This window comes from Hippocampus bargibanti, linkage group LG01 (genome assembly GCF_051943395.1).
Source record: "Hippocampus bargibanti isolate YZ-2025 linkage group LG01, ASM5194339v1, whole genome shotgun sequence".
Taxonomy (NCBI): Eukaryota; Metazoa; Chordata; class Actinopteri; order Syngnathiformes; family Syngnathidae; genus Hippocampus; species Hippocampus bargibanti.
This window is the reverse complement of record NC_142734.1, coordinates 15,855,146-15,876,764: the sequence shown is the minus strand read 5'-3', so window position 1 is coordinate 15,876,764 and position 21,619 is coordinate 15,855,146. Positions and strand designations below refer to the sequence as shown.

Genomic DNA, 21,619 nt, shown 5'->3' with positions numbered 1-21,619 from the left:
CATTGACATCTGTATAATATCCACAAAAACCTTTTCTGGCCCGCTTATCTTCACAAGGGTCGAAGTGCATGCTGGAGCCTATCCCAGCCATCTTTGGGCAATAGGCGAGGAGGCAACATGTTAAAAATGTGGCCGCCTATTATTGATGTATTGATTTATTTTCCACTAAGGCTGCATAATCAAGTAGCTACTCAGAGTGATCACTAGAGCCCATTTCTCTGTCATGTTACATGCATTTTGAAAGTAAATATAATCCAATATGAGTACCTTACAGGGAAGGCTTGAACTGAAATCTATGTGTGTTCAAGTGGAATATGGCAGAAATGTGGCAAATTTGACAGAACAATTATATAATGTGTTTGAACAGTGATTCCTAATCTTTACAAAAGCCAAGACACGTTTTAAATCAGAACAATGTCACAGCACACCACCAAACAAAAATGTCACGAAAACTGGATCGACATGTCGCATATTTTTTTCTTCTATCTAATAAATCATGTTCTGGCTTTCACCATAAATTACTGACACAGATAAGTTATTTCTTAATTTTTTTGACCAATTACCAGTCAGTGAAATGTGAAAATTTCCCAAGGCACAATTTAGAAGATCTCACGGGACACAGGCACACTCGTCAGGAAACACTGTGTTGTGTCAAACAAAAATAAGAATGACATGGTTGACAGACAAGCATGCTGTCAACAAACTTGCAACATTTGAATGGCAAAAAAATTAAATACAGAACGAGGCTTTAAAATCATGAAAAATCCATCTGTTGTTTCTCCTCTTGAGCACTGCGGGCATGGCCGCTGAATTTTTTTCACACGGCGCACCGCTTAGATTTTCAACCGTCAACCATTGTGGACCTGTTGACCTGAAAACCAGATACAACTTCATCTTGCAACGTTGAGATGTCTTGACATCCCGGTCAGTATTTCAGAGCCAACAGATGCAGGCCACACCTCTTGACCTTCGAATGAACCTTGTACCTCTCAGTCTGCAGCAGAATTGTAAATTGCTCACAATTCTAATTTAGATTTTTTTTGTGAAACAAGGTAATGTTAGCAATTTACAACAACCCTCCTCCCCCCGCTTCAAAAAAATCTGGAAACACAACAGTGGTAAACTTGTTCCACACTGTGCCTCCACAGTTCAGTACCACATTGATCTCAGTCTTAGCATGTTTCCAACAATTATCTTAAAACTCATACAAAAACTCACTTCGATGTACCCCGTTTACAACCTTTGCAACCCGATACCGTTCACATTTCAAGGTCTAGATTTCTCACGATGTTTTTTTTTTATCTGCTGACATATATTTTTTAAGTTTTATTTTTGGAAACTGCTTGAGAGAAAAATTAAAAAGCTCAAGTAAAGGTTGAGTGCGAGACATGATTATTGGGCAAAAAGATTTTTATTTAATGTTATAGTTAAGGCCAAGTTTGCAACTGTTTTATAAAAAATACGAAACTTGTATTAAATAGGTATTGAAAGCATTGATTTCACTGACTGAAACTAGTGTCAAATTATCACATTTCGAGATATCTAAAAAGTGAAGAGGACAAATGTGTGTTTTTGTCCAAAAGACTGAGACTAATCCTAAAATGCCGGCCAAAAACAACACCGCAAGACACAGAACACAGATGTAGAAGACTAATTTCCCTCCACGGAATAATAACAGCGAGTGCAAGAGTTTATCTCACTTGACAAATTGAACAGAACTGCAGCATACTCTCCAACACTGAGACCGTAAATGTTTTCGAAGACTATGTGTATGTTTAACAACAAGATCGCGTATTTCACCTTAATGCAGTCCTGTGCATATTTCAATTTGAACAACATTGTGCCTTGTTAGGATTCCTGTATAATTCATCTGCACAGATCTCATATAAATTGATTGCAGCTGCAACTTTTCTTTGAAAAGACAACATTCCATCCATTATCGAAGTTCCTCATCTGAAATCGTGTCGCGGCTATGCTGGAGTCTTTCCCAGCCATGTTCCAACAGTAGGCTGGTTCACAGCCAATCACAAGGGCCTTTAAAACATTCCACAGCTTCTATTGCATCTTTTATCTAATTCATGGCATGCAAATGCATTTAGACTGTGACTAAATTGTACTTATCTAGCTTCAGAGAGGGGCTAAGTGCATGTCAGGCCCAGTCGTTTGAGGACCACAGCTCTGCTGTAGTATCGGTCACATCATCTTAAATGAGCCATAACTTGGAATGCAGTGTGTAATTATTCTGGTGCCTTTGTCAGAGGGCCCAACCAAGATGCCAAGGAACACTCAATCACGTTTGGGATTTTCGCGCAACAAATTAACAAAATGAATGCACCGGTACCTTTTGTGTGATTATACAGAAGACAGTAAATATGAGCAGTAGTGCTCCGAAGATGGAGGAGATGATGAAGCCGAGCTTGTACAGGTCTCTCAGTGGTCTTCTCTGAGAGGCCTTCACTGACCTCGTAACATAACTGTCTGTAGAAGATTACACACAATGTGTGACCTCCGAGGCTCCGGGTAACATCAGAGAATCCCCTCAAAAGATTGATGATCCCACCTGTGCAGCTTTGTGTGGGGGACGCTTGAGGTTGCTCCGTGCTCGAGCCAAAGAACTTTGAGTATTCATACTGGCAACTCCAGTCCACGGGTGCATCGCTCGTCGTTACCAGCTCCAAATAAACAGACAGCACCCTCGAAACTCTCTGCAGTGCTTCTGCCGGCGGCCCACTGTAAACCACTTCAAAGCTCTCGGGCTTGTCCTGCAATGGCCATCAAGAAATATCGGTTCTGTCAGTTTCTTCATCACCGTTTCATGATATATGCGTTTAGTGTTGTCCAACACACCCACCTCAACTTCTTCGTTGATCTGAGGAACACATTTCTGCGAGTAGATGTTTAGGATGAGTGCTCTCAAAGACTGAACATAGCTATAGTTGACTGAACCCCTGTTATATTTGAAGTGGGTGGTGAGGAGCTCCAATATCCAGGGTAAGGCAGCTTTCACGAAGCAACACTTGCTCTACGTGGGGGGAATCAGAAAATGTGGTGAGGAAGGCGGACTATTAAAATGAAGAATGTCCATAATCATTAAAGTGATCGTACATCAAAGTTCTGTCTAGTTTATGAAAAATAGCATTTGTATTTCCTTTCAAGACACAAACACACACCACGCACACAACCACACTCACACACTCACACACACTCGCATTCTATAATATGACTTAATACTCATAAAGTCTGGTGAGTGAAATATTCTACATTTGATGTGAAAGATGCAGTGACAGAGAATGTGTTGATAAGGAAGTGCAGCAAACAATGGTGATTTAATACAATTTGTCATCCTGCTCATGCTGGAGTATAAAACACACCAACGTAAATTAAGAAATTATCGAGAGTCGAGAGCATGCAAACCGAGACAAAACAAAGTGTAGACCTTTATATTGCAAAAAATACACAAATAAAGAAATACACAAACAAATAAACAAATGAACGAATAAACAAATACATAATCTACAAAAATATCAAACACATTGGAATACAAACAACTTCTACTACATTGTTTTTGAAAGACTAAAATATCACAAATTTCATATCTAATCAATACTTTTTACTTTTTCGAAATTGAACAAACATGCTCTTCAAAATTAAATAGCACTGACAAGCGATGATATATGTCAAACCTCGGCTCGATTGGTCTTGATTTAATTAAAATATGTGCTAATTCAGCCATGGGTGCCCTGTACGAAACGGAGTAAAACAAATGCCTTTGATTTTGAGATGAGACAGAACTAAAAAAAACTTCCTATCTTGGCCGCCTGATGAAAACAAGACTCTGCTTGCATTTTAAACGTAACAAGCCGCCACCTACGCCTGGCCCCCGAGGGACAATTAATCTCATTTTCCAGCTCTTCCTCCATAAAATTACTCGGTCCGTTGTTGCCTCCTGCATGTTAACTGTAAAATTATTCCTTGTCCTGGAAATGTTCTCTCCACGTGTGCATGCCTGCCTGTTTTCAAGCCCAGTGGGGGCAGGACAAAATTGCATCAGTACTTGTTCAATTGTGAAACATGGCACTCTACTGCCATTTGTGGAAACGTTGCAAAAATATGCTCTTCGTTGTGACATTGTTTTTCTTCTCCAACGAGTGTGAAATGTCCAGAAGTCAATGTTCATATATTGTTGCAGTTTGGATATGACCCCAAATGAAACACCAAACTGGATTAGAGTTAGCCAAAACTGCAGGAAAAATCCAAACTGAAACAAACTTAAAGTTTAAGGGGGAACATAAAGAAACCATTGAGAGAAGGAAGAATCCACACAGGCTGAGAACACTCCACGAGAGACAAACCAGAGGGCACTGCAGGTGGTTATGGCACAAACTTGAACTGAGAACTGGCTTGGAAGCAAACTTTTCCCAGCCTTAACGAGCTGCAGGTGAGCGATTACCAGACATGCCGCATTTGTGAAATGCAGACCACCCTGACTGAAAAAGATTTGTCTGGATAGAAGCAATGAAAGCGCTCAGCGCTCAGTCCCGAGTCCATCATAAACCAGCGGAAAACCCAACTCCGCTCTTCCATACGGTAGCCCTTCCATATAGTGGAACCCTCATCCCCGTTGTCACATGTTCATCAGTCGACGGACAGCGGAATCAGGGGGCTGTAGAAGACTGGTTTAACTCAGGATACATGAAAAACTGATATTCTTGGAGGTAGGGAATTTCAGATGCACCGCGGCAGGATTGATTTCTGGGTTTCAAAAGAGTAAAAAAAAACAAGATTCCATTATTTGGCACTGGACAGAAGTAGAAGATCCTTGGAGGTCAACCATACTTCCTGCCCAGATTGGTATACAGGCAAACTGAGCGGCCAGTCCCGAACAGTTATGCTTTGGTGAACCCTACATGGATGTTACCATGTGTTAAACATTTTGCCAGAGGAGCAAGGCCATTTAAAGGTTTGAAACATATAATAAGATCTTGAAAAGAACTAGGGAGCCAGTGAAGGCACGCCAGAGCAGGATTATGTGTTCCTTCTTACGAGTATGAGTCACGAGGTGAGCAGCAGCATTCTGGACCACCTTGAGACGCTTCATGGAGGATTGGCTGACTCCAAAGTAAAGCGCATGACAGTAATCGAGCCAAAATATAACAAAGGCATGAATTACTGCTTCAAGGTGCTCATGAGAAAAGAGAAGTTTTATTTTAGCCAGCTGCCGAAGATGAATGAAGCTGAACTTAACAACATTACCAATTTGTCGATCTAGTTGAAAGTCACTGTCCAGTTTAAGACCAATTTAATGTTAATGTTGTTAACTCATTCACTGCCATTCCCAAATTAATTTGGGAATTGAAAAGCATGACGTAGAGAGCCATTCCTGAATTTGTGAGTTTTGTTTTCCCTTGCGGATGAGTTTGAAGCTTCGGTCAAACCTCTGGCAATGTTTTTCACTCCCACGAGGGGACAGCATTTACCTTTTACACTTTCAATGCAGATAACTCTACAACCAAGTAAGCTCGAAATAAACTTTTTTTTCTGAGAAAAGAAGAGAGTCTAATGTTTCTTACACTGCATTGAATGTTTATTTAGTCCGAAAACTCAATATTCTGTAGGTTTTGCAATTTGAGTGAACATGACAAAATACACACACTCTCTCTGCAAAGAAAATATTCATTGACCAATAAGGTAATGCTATATGTACAGTATTCGGTCAAATGCCCATATGTCTTCAAATCTATTAATGAAAACTTCAAACAATTAAGAAACCGGCACATAAAATTAAAAGGTACCTTACCAAAGATTTTTGTTCTATGAATGTGTAGGTTATCGCACACCCGCTTCTCAATTGGTTATCCATCTGTACAAACAAAGTGGAGAAAGAAGCATGCACTTTTTTTTGCTTTTTACAATTTCAAGTATTCAAGCTGCGACTGTTTTGAAAAGAAAAAAACAACACAGCCCCACTCTTCACAAAACAAAAATAGTGCACAGAAAACGTACCGTAACCCTTGTGTAGTTAATTAAATATTTAAATGATTATAAGCAACCATATTAGCAATCATGACAAGTGACCATTTTTCAAAATTTAATCCTGACATAAGCTGTTGATACTTGACCCAAAAATTTTATGGAGTGCAGCCAGCTTGCATGTGTTAATGGTCTCAAACGCTGCCTATGATAACCAGATAACTCAAGTCCCACACACTCACTCTGAGTCATATGAAGTTCAGAAGATTGTCAGGCTCTATTTACTGACGAACAAAACAAACTAAGAGAAAAAGATGCTTCAGATGATTTGTGTTTCTTCATTTTATTATGTTATTTATCTTCTTTGGAGTTCATTTTATTTTTTCCTTTTTTATTTCTGAAATTACTCCTGTAATGAGTGGTGCTGTCACGTCATACACTCTCTGTGTAAAACATGGTTCTGAATGCAAAGATCAGAGTGTTGCTGCTGTACAGCACAGCAAGTGTTTCAAATTCAGAGGTTGGTGGCGTTTGTGTGTTTGGCTACTTCTGACAAGACCATATGATAGGCCACTTACTACCTTCCAATGAGTCAGGTCGGATGAACCATTTTTAGTTTCTGTAGGGTGAGGGTAAGTAGCCTTAAATGGCCTTACTTTTATCATGATTGCACTTTCAAAGTAAAATGTATTTTTACTTTGGGACAGCAGTTACTGGAGTAACTACAATGGACAGCTTATGTTATCAAGTAAGGTGTGCATGATTTTATCTATCTATCTATCTATCTATCTATCTATCTATCTATCTATCTATCTATCTATCTATCTATCTATCTATCTATCTATCTATCTATCTATCTATCTATCTATCTATCTATCTATCTATCTATCTATCTATCTATCTATCTATCTCTCCCCCCATCCCTCCGTCCCTCCCTCCGTCCCTCCCGCCCGCCCGCCCCTAGCCCTCCCGGCCATATACGTGCACACACACATACATTTGTAAAGTACTGACATATCATGTTTTGGGCCCCATTGCAAAATTTCCCTTGACTTTGAAACCTCTGAAAACACCTACCAGATGTTTGAGTGTCAGCAGGTGGTCCCTAGTAATGGAGTGTCTGCATGGTCCAGGGACCTCAGCCATGGACAGTGGGAAGCTCAGGAACATAAGCACACACAGACACTTTACCTGCAACTGACAAAAACCCTTTTTAATGTCACCATCTACCATCACATTTTCAAACATTCCAAACTGCTATGCACTTGCATGAGAATGTATGAAAGCACTTCAACAGGAAGTATGACAACAATTAAAAAAGCCACATGAAATGGGAAATGTGACATCTCTTGTGTGATGTGGTTCCATGATTCAATGAGTTCAGCTTTCAGGAACATTTAGAGCAGCTGAAAGTATGCATGACGCATCAAAACTCTTAATGAAAAAAATCACTCTACAGGGTTTGTGATTTTTTTTAAAGATAATTTTCGCATAATTGGAACATTATTCGCAATACCACCAAAAACAAGCCTGCCAGCAATGTGCAGCATGCAAATGTAATTTCGAATTAGACAATGAAAAAAAGTACTACATGGAAGGTGTGCAAAAAATATTGGTCTCACTCACAGTCAGAAAGAGAAACAAGAAAAGGTGCCTGTGAATTATTTGCTGTGAGATAGTGATTGCCTGATATTGCTCAGGGCAATCAGGCCAGTAGTCACTACCTGGAGCGAGCACCTCAGCCAAGTCATATACCATAAAGCCCCTGGGTAGAACGTTCAAGATAATTCATGAAAACATTTAAAGACTGTGAGCTATCAATCAATCTGTTAATCCATTATCTATCGCTTATCTGCGGTTGGGCCGCGCAGGCAGCCACTTCAGCCGGGAAGGCCAGATTCCCCTCGCCCCTCCACTTCTCCCAACTCTTCCGGGGGGATGCTGAGGCATTCCCTGGCCATTCAGGATACATAGTCATCCGGGGGTGGGGGTCCACGAAGCACATGCTTGAGCCACCTCCTCTGAATTCTCTCTAGAGGAGCCACAGCTTGACTTTGAGTCCCTGTGGAATGACCTAATTTATCGCCCAATCTCCAAGGGATACCCCGTACATAGTGTGAATAAAACTAAATGTATCCGCTTGTAACCGGGTTTGTGATCAAGACTCACAGCTCATGACCATGCGGAATGTGGCCCTTCTTTGTCACAAGTGAGTGGAAATATGCTTCCAGGAATCATACAGTCATAAAAGTCACGTGTAAAAAATGGATATCTATCACCGAATCAAGTACAATGATGCACAAGTCAAACAAAAACTTTTGTTTGACTTGTGTGATTTTTTGTGTGAGTTTTCCTCACTTCTTTGTCCAAAACGTTTGTTGTTGATTGGGGAGACTTTGATTTATTCATTAATATGCATTTGTTCCGTTTTGATGTACTCTCCGAGATCGTGAGTTCAGCTGAATACACAGACCGATTCTATTTGTATTTTGGCAAAAGTTAGCTGCTGTGTTGGATCAAGTACATCCCCAAGATTAGCATAATTACTGCTGTTAACACTTTACTAATGAGCAAATCAATCAGTTGTTTACAAATACCAAATAATTAAAATCTGAGAACATGCAGACATGGAACATTCTACCTCGGTTTGACAAATCTGACATTCTCATGAAGTGTACTGCACTTCAATGGCCACATCTGAGACATTTTTGAAATATTATCATCTGCTGCTAATGTGTTGAAGGTCTTTGAATCAGACGTCAACTACAAGAGTTGTGCCTACGCTACACTTAACAATTGTATCCTGATTTTGAGTCAGCAGATGTGTCGCAGACCAATATATTGTCCCATAGCCAATTTAGAGTTGTCTTCACAATAGTGCACATTAAAGGACAACAGACACCATTTTTTTGTTTCCTAACTGACATCAGAAGAACGTTTTATAGCATCTAAAATACCCAAAACACGCAGGCTGATATTTTGGTTAAATGAAAAACACCAATAGAAATGAGTTAATTAAAGTGTCCCAAAACAACTTCAAAATGACCTCAGAAAGTTTCAGTTTCAGAAGGTCCCGCCCCCTTGTTCGTGACATCACGCCAGTACGTCGTGCCTTGCTCTAAAATCAAAACAATGACTTCAGATTCAGAGAAGATGCTTTCTTGTTACTCTTCCAGTTATGTATATGATTCAAATAGTTCTGAAGAGGAAAGCATAAATGTTTGCAATCGATTACAGAAGTACTTCCGTATCAATTGAGCCGTCAGGACTCCAATGTAGCGTCCCGGAAAATGTACAAGATGGCGCCCAAGCTCCATTGGAAATGGGCTGATTTGTCTGCTGGGAATTTGTGTCAACTCATATCAAATAGTAGTCTTGGTGCAACACACAACGATTCACCATCACGTTATTTGTGTTTTCCTTCTAATTTCTCCATTAACACGAAGTTTTCAGACCAACCAAAGTACCCAAAATGTATTGTGCGTCGCTTTCTCTGTCAGGGCCGTTCCAGACGTGCCGTCAGGTCAGGCATCGTCATCAACTCGAAAACAAGACTTCCTGAATATTCAGCGCGAGTCTTAAAATGTAAAATATAGCTATATGCGGTGGAATCTTTGTAAAATACGCTCAGTAGAAGTCATTTCAAGTGATTTTACAAATTATGGACACAACTTTTCCAGAGGTGTCGGTTGTCCTTTAAGTACAGTAGGTATAGTTGGATCCTACGTCTGCTCCAAGCTGAATAAGTAAATGCGTGTTCAACCTCTCAAAACCCAAACAAATTTACTTCTGTGTAGGTCTCGACATCCTCAGAGATTTTGAGATTGCTCATCGCCTCACGTCTGAAGCGAAATAATTCTAAAAGTTGTTAAACATCTGACTATGTTGTCACTGACATCTTTTTTTTTTTTTTTGGTCATCATTGTCAAACTAACTACATTGGAAAACCAGTAGGCGGGATTCAAATGTCTCCTCTAAATTGCAACGCCACATGGTTTGAGTCAGTCAGAGTGGTTTAAAATGCACTTTTAATTATTTGTATTTGGTTATATCTGACAGTCTATTTGAATAATTATTTATGTGAAACCAGTATGTTGCTCGAAAATAAACTCTCCACTTCACCAACTCTGGCTTGACCTTCATCCCAAATAGACAAGATAGATTATTAAGAAACAAATCTTTACTACCCTTGAAATTGCTCATCTGAAATGACCAGAGTGTAAGGGTTCAAGTGAAGCCTGAGGTCAGAGGCCTGCAGCATGGCCAGTCATTGTGATATCACTTTGTGTGTGGTGTGTTGCAAAATTATCAGCAGATACAAACTGAGGGCCGAATTCAACCGGTTCACCCTGCCTATTGCCCCAAGACAGCTGGGATATGCTCCAGCATCCCCCACAGTCCTTGTGAGGTTTAAGCGGATCGGAAAATTGATGGATGGCAGAATCAGAATCAATCATATTTATTGACCAAGTATGTAGAACACACAAGGAATTTGTCTCCGGTAGAACACACTGCAATAGTATCATCATAAAGAAGACATGACAAAGAAGTATGGAGGACTCTAATAAAGGCTAATCTAATCTAATTCCTTAATGTAAGTGGTACCTCTCAGGAACAACTGTGAGACAATGTGCCAAGTTTCAAGCTGAAGCAGTGGTTCAAGTGAGTTCAGAGCTGGAGCTACAATGATTATAATGGGATACTGTTCCACAGGGTTGTGCAAAATTGAAAAGAGGCACTATACAGTTATACTCGGGTTACTATTTAGAGAGTTAATGGTGACGGGGGGAGTGCGCGTGGATCGGTAGCGCCTGCCTGAGGGGCGTAGGTGGAAAACGTGGTGGGCAGGGTGTGGAGGGTCCAGTAGGATTTTCAGTGCTCTTGTCTTGAATATTGCAGTGTGCAAGTCCTGGAAAGTGGGTAGGAGGTGCCAATGATTTCTTTCCGCCGTCCTAACAGTCTGCTGAAGTTGGATTTTATCCATTTTCTGAACCAAACCGTGATAGAACAATTGATTGATTTGATGAATGCCATGTAGAAATGTCGTAGCACCTTCTGTGGCAGGCCATGCTTCTTCAGCAGCCTCAGGAAGTATATTGTCTGTTGGGCCTTTCTCAGGATGGAGTTGGTGGTGACTTCCCACTTTATGTCTTGGGAGACTGTGATTTCCAAGAACTTGAAGGTCTTGATGTGTGAAAGGCAGCTGTTGTGATGGATGTTTCCTAAAGTCCACGATCATCTCTACCGTCATTTTGATCGTGTTTGGCTCTTGGTTGTGTCAACAGCACCAGAGCTCCAGCTGCTCCTCTTGTTGTCGGTACACTGACTCGGCACTGACTTTGATGAGACCGATGACCGTGGTGTCGTCTGCGAACTTTATGAATTGGACAGCTGGGTATGTTGAGGCGCAGTCGTTTGTGTAGAGGGAGAAGAGCAGTGGAGGAAGGACGTCCCTGTAGGGCTCTATTACGAGTGGTCCGTGTTGAGGATGATATTTTTCCCAGTCTGACCTGTTGTGTCCGTCCAGTCAGGAAGCTGAGGATCCACTGGCAGATCATAGGGGACACACCAAGCTGGAGAAGTTTGGGGGTGAGGAGTTCCGGGATGATGGTGTTAAACGCAGAGCTGACGTCCACAAACAGGATCCTTGCGTAGGTTCCTGTGTTGTCGAGGTGCTCAAGGATATGGTGCAGCCCAATATTGACTGCATCCTCCACAGACCTGTTTGTGGAGTATGCAGGTGATGTTCTTTCAGCAGTTCAGCACAAGGCGCTCATAGGACTTCATGACCACAGACGTCAGAGCGACAGGCCTATAGTCGGTCAATTCGGATGTTGCCAGTTTCTTGGGAACTGGGATGATGGTAGAATGTTTGAAGCATGATGGGCCTTCACACTGCTCCAGGGATCTGTTGAAGATTTGTGTAAAGACTGGAGCCAGCTGGTCAGCGCAAACTGATAGGCAGGAGGGGGACACTCTGTAAGGTCCCGCTATCATCATAATAATAATAATAATAATGAAAATAATTTAAAAGAACAAAAATAATCGGGATAATAAGAATAATTGTTTCATGAATTTTATTTACACGCCTTTCTTGCCACTAAACCTGAACGCTGGCGCGAATGGCTGCCGCTGCTACCCCCACGAAAAAATTATGTGACTGTAAAGTGTCCTTGAGAGTTTTGAAAGGCACTTATAAGTGAAATGTATATTATTATTATTATTATTATTATTATTATTATTATTATTATTATTATTATTATTATTATTATTATTATTATTATTAATACCTTTTATAAAAATAAAGCAATAATAACAATACCCAGTGGAATGAGAGAAGTAAATATAATACATTTTATACTGTGTCAGCGAGGGCAAAAAAAAGTCATGTGAATGAGTCACTGTGGAGAAAGCTGAAAGTCACAGCAACAACAACTACACATGAATTTCACACTTGTAAAAATGTCAGCTTCCTTTACGTGAAATGTTTTGAACATCAAATGATCTTTGATTTATAGAAGCAGACAAATTAATTATGTATCTATGTGTGGACAACCATGTGGCAACTCTATTTTGAGAATTGGGAAGACAGAAAATGACTGTCTGCATGCTATCAATAGCACCATTGTCTCATGTGTTTGAAGAGAATTTGGTAAATTGAATTACGGAGAGTTCAGGGAAAGAAAGTTGTGTTCGTATAATTGCCAGCAAACCATGTCGTGAGGTAATGAGACATTTAATGAGTCACAATCCTGAGCATATGAGGCGACCATTGCCAAATTTAGACTCCAAAATGCTTCCTGGAAGACTTTTTATTGGGGGCAAAAAGTTCAGAAAGAAAGTACTTTTGCTGAAATACTCAAAAAATAATTGGGTCATTTTGTGAAAACAAAAAAAATAACTCAAGGAAATGTTTTGTACAAAGCAACCCAGATAATTTGGACAAATTTACTCAAGAGGTGGACTGGACAATTTTCAGTTAAAATCACATTATTTTTCACCCACCTGATCATTCAACAGACCTTTGTGAAATTGTATTTAATTATCAAAATATTACATTAGATTTCTACTTTTTCTGTGTTCTTCTTTTATACATTAACTCCCTTTACAAAGATCATAAAGAAAACACTTGAGTAGGAAGGTTTAGAGGAAGTGGCATAGAACGGCAGTGGCATAGAATTACACAGGAGACACAGTTTCATGTAAATCCCCAAAAATAAGAAACGCATATTCTTTGATGCGTTTCTTTGACTTTGATACTACAACTACAATAAGAAAGTGAGGTAAGTGCTGTGGGAATGAATTGTAGTCTGCTATCTAAGTAAACATCAATATATTACATTAAGTGAGAATAACCTTGTGGGATTCCTGAGCAGGGTCAACGATTTACAATACTAAACATATTTATTTATATAGTGCTTTAACAACAGATGAAGTTGCAACAAAGCGCTTAACATGGACAACTATCATATACAGGAAATAAAGCAGTCACAAAGTGTATAGAAAAAGGACGGAGGGTTATTGTCCCTATGGGCCACATAGAGAAGATAGACGCTAGCCGTGATCTGGCGTTGTGCAGTAGTTGCAGCATTAAGTGTTTTGTCTGTGTGAGCAATAAGGTGCACTACCCTACAGTCAGACATTTTTTGAAACATGCATCATCGTTTCATTGATTGCTGGATTATGAACTTTCACATAATTCCTGCCATGTATTTTGTCGTGGCGCTAAAGGCTTTCATCACATTATACACAATGTTTTTTTTCAAGCTTGGCTATCTAATGGCTATTTCTATCTATTTGTCTTCCTATTCTATTTGAGTTACTTCCGGGTTGAGTGTACTCTGGCGCGTATGACAGAAAAACTTATCCTGTGACTGTAAAGTGACCTTGAGAGTTTTGAAAGACGCTTATAAATGAAATGGATTATTATTCAAAATTATTTAAACAAAATCTTTACTTACATAGCATGATACTGTAAAAATAGAGGCCTCCGCACGCACCTTTGCAGGAAAACCAAAAGGTGAGATTTATAATATCTTTCAAATGACATTTTTTCCAAGGACTTTTCGAAATCACCATCTATCCAGTATCCAATACAGGTATCCTCACAAAGGTCACGGGCATGCTGGAGTCTATCCCACCCTGAATTGCTGTCCAGGCAATCACAGGGCCCACATTGAAGAATAACTATTCACACTCACAATCACACCTCAGGACAACTTAAAGTGTTCCGTTAATCCACCATGCATGTTTTGGGAATGTGGGAGGAAACCGAAGTATCCGGAGAAAACCCACACAGCCCCGGGGAGAACATGCAAACACACACTAAAGCCCGGATTTGAACCCAGGACCACGTACGAACCAGTCAACCATTTTCCACGCCATCTGCTTTACAACTGGTACCTCACACTATTATATGTTTTCCAGGATATCTTAAGTCAATCATACTTAAAAGTTGACTTGGATGGGTTGAAATTTTTAAAGATGAACATTTTTTCCAGGACCACCCCTGCGCTTGTTGACCCAACTCCATCTAGGACAGCGCAGGCTTCACACAGAGATCACCACTGGGAACCCCGCAGGCAAGCATATGTGGTTCCAACTTGAATTCATCAGGAAATCAGCATCACAACCAGTGCTTTCATACTAATAAATATATTCAAGAGTAACTATAACATAGTTTTTAACTCATTCACTGCCAGACAAATGTGTGCAAAATGTGTCCACTTCAGTGCCAGGGTTTTGGTATTTTTTCATTAAAATGGCAGGACCCACAGGATATTGAGTTTTAGAATACATAAATATTCAACCTGCAGCGTAAGAAAACTTAGACGCTCTTCTTTGATCAGGAAAAAAGAGTTAATTCCTCAATTATACGGGTCTGGAGTTCTATGAGCTTAAAATGAGGGTACCTGTCCAAAATACAATGCAAGACATCCATAATGGTTTATACAGTATAGTGCTTTCACAACAGGTGAAGCTGGAACAAAGCGGCAACATGGAAAAAGGAGGAAAAGCTGCCCTCTCGTGGAAGGGAAAAAACATTGCCAGAGGTCTGAGCAACGCCTTATCAGCATACCCCGCAAAAAAAAAAAAAAAAAAAACAGCCAAATTCAGGAATGGCACTCTGCATCCCATTTTCAATTCCCAAATAAATTTGGGAATGGCAGTGAATGAGTTAAGGCAATCTGTGCAGATTTTTTTTTTTTTCATAAACCTGCATAAAATTGTCGTCCTTCACATCACTCAACACCCAAAAATTAGCTCTTAGTTTCAAACTATGCTATTGTACATACTGTCAACAAAGTCCATGTTCCAAGAAATTATTAATTTCATAAAAGATGCCTTTTTTCGTTCCCCAAACTACCAAGTACAAAAGTCACTATTGACAAAAACAAATCCATGTCATTCATACTAAAATCTCACAACTCTAAATCACATTTCCATTAATTTAGCCAAACAGAGTTGTTTGAGTTCTGTTTGAATATCCCATCACACGACTGTGTGGCCACTTTCTTCGAGACAGAATCAAAATGGCATACCATCACTGCTGTGTCCTCAGCAGGAGTCAAATACAAAAATCAAAAACACAAAGTTAAATACAAACTAAGGAATCTAAACAACCACTGGTATTTTCAGTGTCATGTGTTTGCCCCACAGTGGTTGCACACTTGACATAAATCAGCCATCACTCTGGTAAGACTGAGAAGCTCCAGTTTATTGAGCCTTATTTCTCATCAGTGATATGGGAAATGGTTCGCATATATTTTAATCATGACACATTGCACACCTTACTTAATCCAGTAGTAGTCAGACTAATGCAAACCTTCATATGTCGCACACTATTACGAGATAGCAATTACTTGGACTTGATGATGATGTCAACATTTCCATGGGCAGTCCTTTTCCCCACCAAATGCAATTTCAGTAAACTGCCTCCTGATTGCAACACTGAGCAATTATTGCCAAGACTTTAATCAACAGCACATAATTCTCAGCAACCCATGGTACTCACTTAATGCACTCAAAAAAAAAAACAACTGTAGAAAATGAAACACATAAGGGAGATGCTCGCATTTACATATTGATGCTTTGCTGAGTCTTCAACTTCACATTCCTGATTGCGGCAGTGACATTATAGATGCAGAGCGTCCCGTTTTCTTAGTGTTGACGTCTCATGTGTCTACCATCCTTCATAAAGAGCGGTGGGAGAAAAAGAGAAACATGCACAAAAAATATTTGATTTGTTGCACACTCTGTGTTGTCCACCCGGTGTTATTTTGCTTCAATAACCTAGTATGTGGAAAAATTAAAAAGTAAACAAAATATAAAGCCATGCATTCAAGCTTAAAGAAAAAGTGCCAAAAGATCCCAAGGTCCCAAATTTACTCGAAATGTACTTGATGAATGTTGATAACAACATTAACTCATTCACTGCCATTCATGAATTTATTCAGGAATTGAAAATAGGATGTAAACCGCCATTCTCAAATTTGTTTGGGTTTTGTTTTTTCTTGCTCGAGTGCCGATAAAGCGCTGGCCCAACATCTGGCAATGTTTTTCCCTTCCACAAGGAGCAATATTTCCCTTATTTCCGTGTTAGAGCTTTGTTACAGTTTCAGCTGTTTGTTGCTGTTACAGCGCGATATAAACCAATATGTATGTATTGCCAGTGTCTGAAACTCATGACAAAAAGTTAGCGGCCACTCGGGCAGACAACTCTGAAAAGTTGCCTGCCCGGCCATAAAGTTGCTTGCCCCATTTTTCATAACTTGAAACACAATAAGATGACTAATTGCAAAAAAAAAAAAAAAAAAAACATTGTTGCGAAGTATAAAGGATTTTTTAAATTGAGGAAGTACCTACCACAAATGCTCCCTTGCTTAATTTATGATAAGTATCCCTTGCTGAAGATTTTGCTCTAGTTGTCGTTTGTCGTCATGGTGCACAATGCAATGTTTGCGTTGCGTTGTCTGCTCAAAGCCACGTGGCCTACTCTTTCTAAGCAGCTTTCAAAACTCTCAAGTACACTTTTCAGTCACGGACGTTCGTTTGGCAATTTGGCAATTTGCATACTCGGCACGGCAGCCAATCAGAAGCCTGTTTCGTGCTTCGGACTATACCGTTACTGAAAAGTGTACTTGAGAGTTTTGAAAGCCGCTTAGAAAGAGGAGTCCACATGGCTTGTAGCGGTTTGCTTGTAGCTTTTGCTTTATTGAATAAAACAAACGTTTGATTTGAAAATAATCTTTTTTTTTTTTTTTTTTTTCTTGAAGAAGTTGTCGGCCACCTGGGCCGAGACTTTTTGAAAGTTGTACGCCCGACGTAAAAGTTGTACGCCCTGGGCCTCCGGGCAGATGTTATTTCAAGCACTGGTATTGCATTGTATTTTGGACAGCCACCCACATTTCAAGTTCAGATAACTCCAGACCCATATAATTTAGGAATTATTTCTTTTTTTTCTGATGAAAGAGAGTTTAAGGTTTCTTACAGTGCATTGAATGTTTATGCAGTCCTAAAACTGAATATTCTGTGGATCCTGGAATTAGAGTGACAATGACAAAAACCCTGGCACTGGAGTGGACACATATTTTCACATCGTCTGGCAGTGAATGAAATGAGATATTTAATCTCAAATAAAAAAACAACTAGCTTTATTTTCGACCTTATTGTAAAAATGTAATTATTTGAAATGAACATTCTTTTAATGTAATTGATATTTTGTTTCAAAAAACAAGATGCCTATTTCAACTGAATGAAATAAAAAGAAATAAAAGAAAATAACCTATGATCAGTCAAAAGCACAATTTCACCTGAAAAAAAATATATCTGGAAACAGCCACTTGATTAAATAAATTTGAGTAAATACAACCAAAAGTTGATTTCAATGTAGAATTTTGTTAAAATGATTTAAATACACTGAAAGGCAACTCAATGTGTATATTCTTCTAACTTGGAAAGTATTGCACTCAAAGTATATCTCCATGCTTAATTGTTAACATCTTCTCTTTTTTCTCATATTCCCCACGATTCCGATATGAAATGTGTATTTTGACATGGAAGGGTTACTTTAAATTACAGTGAAATATTTCAAGGGAGGAGTTGATTTGACATGCCCCCTCACTGGAAATTTGCCAGTGAGTGCCGTTTAGTGGCGCATGAAATCAACATAAAAAGACCGGTGGAGGACTTTGTTGTAGTCAATCATTGGTTCAGAAAATGTAAAGCTGAAAAAAATGTTTCCTCAGACTGACTTATGGCTGCTACCAAGGCATTTTGGCAAGTGTACCTGTGAAATGGGTGCCAGATGGACTTCATTTCACTCAAGTTTATGAGTAAAATACGATGATCAGCAGATGTGCCTCAAACACAGTCACCACTCAAATGTTTTCTGTCACATGACCAGCACATTTGATTCTTCCTTTTCAACAATAAGATACAAACGGGTGGCAGACATGCTCGGAACTGAATTGATTTCAAGACAGAAAGGATTGGAAGCTTGGCCAAAACATGATTTGAAGTCTGGCCAACATCTGCAATGAATTAGATGATAAATTGCTTCTCATGCCACCCGGGGCCAACGACAAGTTATATTTTCTTTTCGTTTTCTGTCTATTGTGAAGGACAAACAACATTCAGGAATTTGGCTTGTCTATTCAGTCACGCTCTTGAATTTACAGTTCATATTAACTTTAAAAGACAACCGACGTCTCCGAACAAGTTGTGTCCATAATTTGTAAAATGGCTTCAAATAACTTCTACTGGGCGTATTTTAATAAGATTCCACCGCATATAGCTATATTTTACGTTTTAAGACTCGTTCTGAATATTCAGGAAGTCTTGTTTTTGAGTTGGTGACGAGTCCATACGTGACGTCATGAAAGGACCGCCCCCTGACCGAAAAAAGACACATTGTAGCAGTCCTTCATCAACATCAATGGATTTTGCTTTACATGTTTGGTCTGAGAACCGTGTTGCGCCCAAAAGCCGACAGAAGAGGGCATCCAAGCTCCATATAAGGAATTTATCAGCCTGTGGAAGCGGAGGTGGCCACTTGAGGTCGCCATTTTGTGCCTCTTTTTTTTTGGGTGAGAGATTTTCCCCCAATGTTGCCTCAAAATGGGACATATAATTATTTAATGGATTGCAAACATGTATGCTTTCCTCTTCAGAACTGTTTGAATCATATTGATAACTGGATGTGTAACAACAAAGCATATTCTCCGAATCTGAAGCCATTGTTTTGATTCACAAGCAATGCAAGACGTCTTGGCGTGACGTCACGAACTGGGGGCGGGACTTTCTGAAAATGCCCAATTCACAGCTCAATTTTTTGGCAGATTTTGGACACTTTAAGTCATTTTTATTGGTGTTTTGCATTTGAATAAAAATATCATACTGCGTGTTTTGGGTATTTTAGATGCTATAAAATGTTTTTCTGCTGTCAGTTAAAAAACAAAAAAGTGACGTCGTTTGCCCTTTAAGAGTCCTATCGCAGCTGATTATGAAGCCTTCTTGGCCATGCCTGCAATTGATTGCTTGAATGGACAATGCATTACTGAAGACAACTAATATAAAATATAAAAATAACATATTCAAACTGTAAAAAAATGAGAAGGAAGCTGATCAACATTTATAATTAAGACAATTCATTCCAATTTAAAATTTACAACCCCAGCGAATGACATTAAGGCAATAAAATACAATTCAAGAAAATGTAACTTGCATGTTCACACACAGTGTATAAAGCCTTTAGTAAAGGGGCGGCAAGTTATGAAAACACATGCAATTTCAAAAGAAAAGTGAGAAGTTCTCACCTACCTTAGCCTTGCTCTGAATCAGGGTTGGCACAAGGATGGTCATCTGGTATGTGTTTGACAATGGGAAACAAATCCTCTGCCACACACATTGAAGCAAAGCGATTCCTCTCTTGTATTCAGTTTCACTCCACAGGTAGGACTCTCATGCTGGGGGAATTGTGTACGTTGCCATGTGGCGTGCTTCGAATGTGTTGGCTGATGTGCTCCTCTTGCAGAGTCAAACTGAGACTAACCGTGTCTGCAGACAGACAGCCCTTATACAGACCTCCCACCCCTTGTCTCGCAGACAAGATACATCTAAGCCTTTGCACATTTGAGCATAACTTCTGGTTGTTGTTGTTTTGTGTGTGCTGTACGTGAACTTTTGAAATTAATTTCATCCTGTGTATAAAATATTCAAATGGCTAATAAACAGATCCATATTAAAGTGCACACATCCAAATTAACATTTGAACTCCTGAACTTATTCAGAGCCAAAGAAATGTGATGCCTGCTTTGAGCCAAAAACTTGTGGGGCCAGATTAAAATGACTGCAACCAGGCCAACATGGGGGAAACAACAGAGGCTTACTGTCACATTATTTTGTGTAATATGCATTGTGTTGATCTTGTGCTGTTGTATTGCTGCCATCTGTGCATCTGGAATAATCGAGCCATGTGATGTGTTGGTTTCTTTCTTGACATTTCCTTTTTATTTAATTCCAAACATTCATTCAAACCACAAAGGACCATTGAGAACAAGCTCTTATTGTCAAAGATGTCTAAAGTACAGCAGCAAAGCGGGAAAAAGAACCGAGCAAACATCATTAAAAACAATTGTATTCAAAGGTTTTTTAAAAAAATGGTGCATGGGAACACTTGTGTTGAATTAGAGTAGAGAATTAGAGTAGAGATGCTACAGCTGCATGTTTGCTTTCAACATTTAGCCTGTAGTCGACGTGCACATTCCACCATGATGTCCCTGATCCACTGGTGAAGAGATGCTTTGATCCTCTACTCTTTCATCTGGAACTGCTTCGTGTAACAAAGAGGGTACAGAAAGTGCTTAAAGGTCAACCGACGTCTCCGCACAAGTTGTGTCCATAATTTGTAAAATGGCTTCAAATGATTTCTACTGAGCATATTTTAATAAGATTCCACCGCGTATAGCTATGTTTTACGTTTTAAGACTCGCGCTGAATATTCAGGAAGTCTTGTTTTTGGGTTGGTGACGAGTCCGTATGTGACGTCACTAAAGGACCGCCCTTGACCGTAAAAAAGACGCATTGTAGCTGTCCTTCCATCACGTCAATGTATTTTGCTGGACTTATTTGGTCTCGGGAGCTCGTGTTGCACCCAAAAGACGCCAGAAGGCTAGAAGAGGGCGTCCAAGCGCCATATAAGGAATTTATCAGCCTGTGGAAACAGAGGTGCCCACAGGAGGTCGCCATTTTGTGCCTCTTTTTTTGGGTGAGAGATTTTCCCCCAATGTTGCCTCAAAATGGCACATATAATTCATTAATCGATGGCAAACATGTATGCTTTCCTCTTCAGAACTATTTTAATCATATTCATAACTGGATGTGGAACAAGAAAGCATATTCTCCGAATCTGAAGCCATTGTTTTGATTCACAAGCAATGCAAGACGTCTTAGCGTGACGTCACGAACTGGGGGCGGGACTATCTGAAAATGCCCAATTCGCAGCTCAATTTTTTGCAGATTTTGGACACTTTACGTCTTTTTTTTTTGTGTTTTGCATTTGACTAAAAATGTCATACTGCGTGTTTTGGGTATTTTAGATGCTATAAAACGTTTTTCTGGTGTCAGTTAAAAAACAAAAAAGTGACGT

General features: G+C 39.6%; 1 protein-coding gene across 18 annotated transcripts in view; it reads right to left on the bottom strand.

Annotated features, from left to right (window-relative positions):
• csf1b (colony stimulating factor 1b (macrophage)) overlaps positions 1 to 20,025 on the bottom strand; it is a 29,155-nt gene extending 9,130 nt beyond the window's left edge. For 4 of the 18 annotated variants that reach the window (XR_016115461.1, XR_016115462.1, XM_088999821.1 and 1 more), the window contains exons 1-6: positions 19,792 to 20,025; positions 7,597 to 8,032; positions 7,048 to 7,167; positions 5,798 to 5,860; positions 2,852 to 3,022; positions 2,561 to 2,762 (exon numbers count right to left, since the gene is read on the bottom strand). Coding sequence is in view for 14 of the 18 variants with exons in the window: in XM_088999821.1 (XP_088855947.1) it covers positions 2,561 to 2,762; positions 2,852 to 3,022; positions 5,798 to 5,860; positions 7,048 to 7,167; positions 7,597 to 7,728 (688 nt within the window). In the remaining 4 variants the exon portion in view is untranslated. Of the gene's footprint in view, positions 1 to 2,341; positions 2,479 to 2,560; positions 2,763 to 2,851; positions 3,023 to 5,797; positions 5,861 to 7,047; positions 7,168 to 7,596; positions 8,033 to 19,787 lie in introns of all 18 variants that reach the window. The other 14 variants (XR_016115440.1, XM_088999757.1, XM_088999811.1 and 11 more) reach the window with 13 other exon arrangements.
• Between the last annotated feature and the right edge of the window lie 1,594 nt (positions 20,026 to 21,619).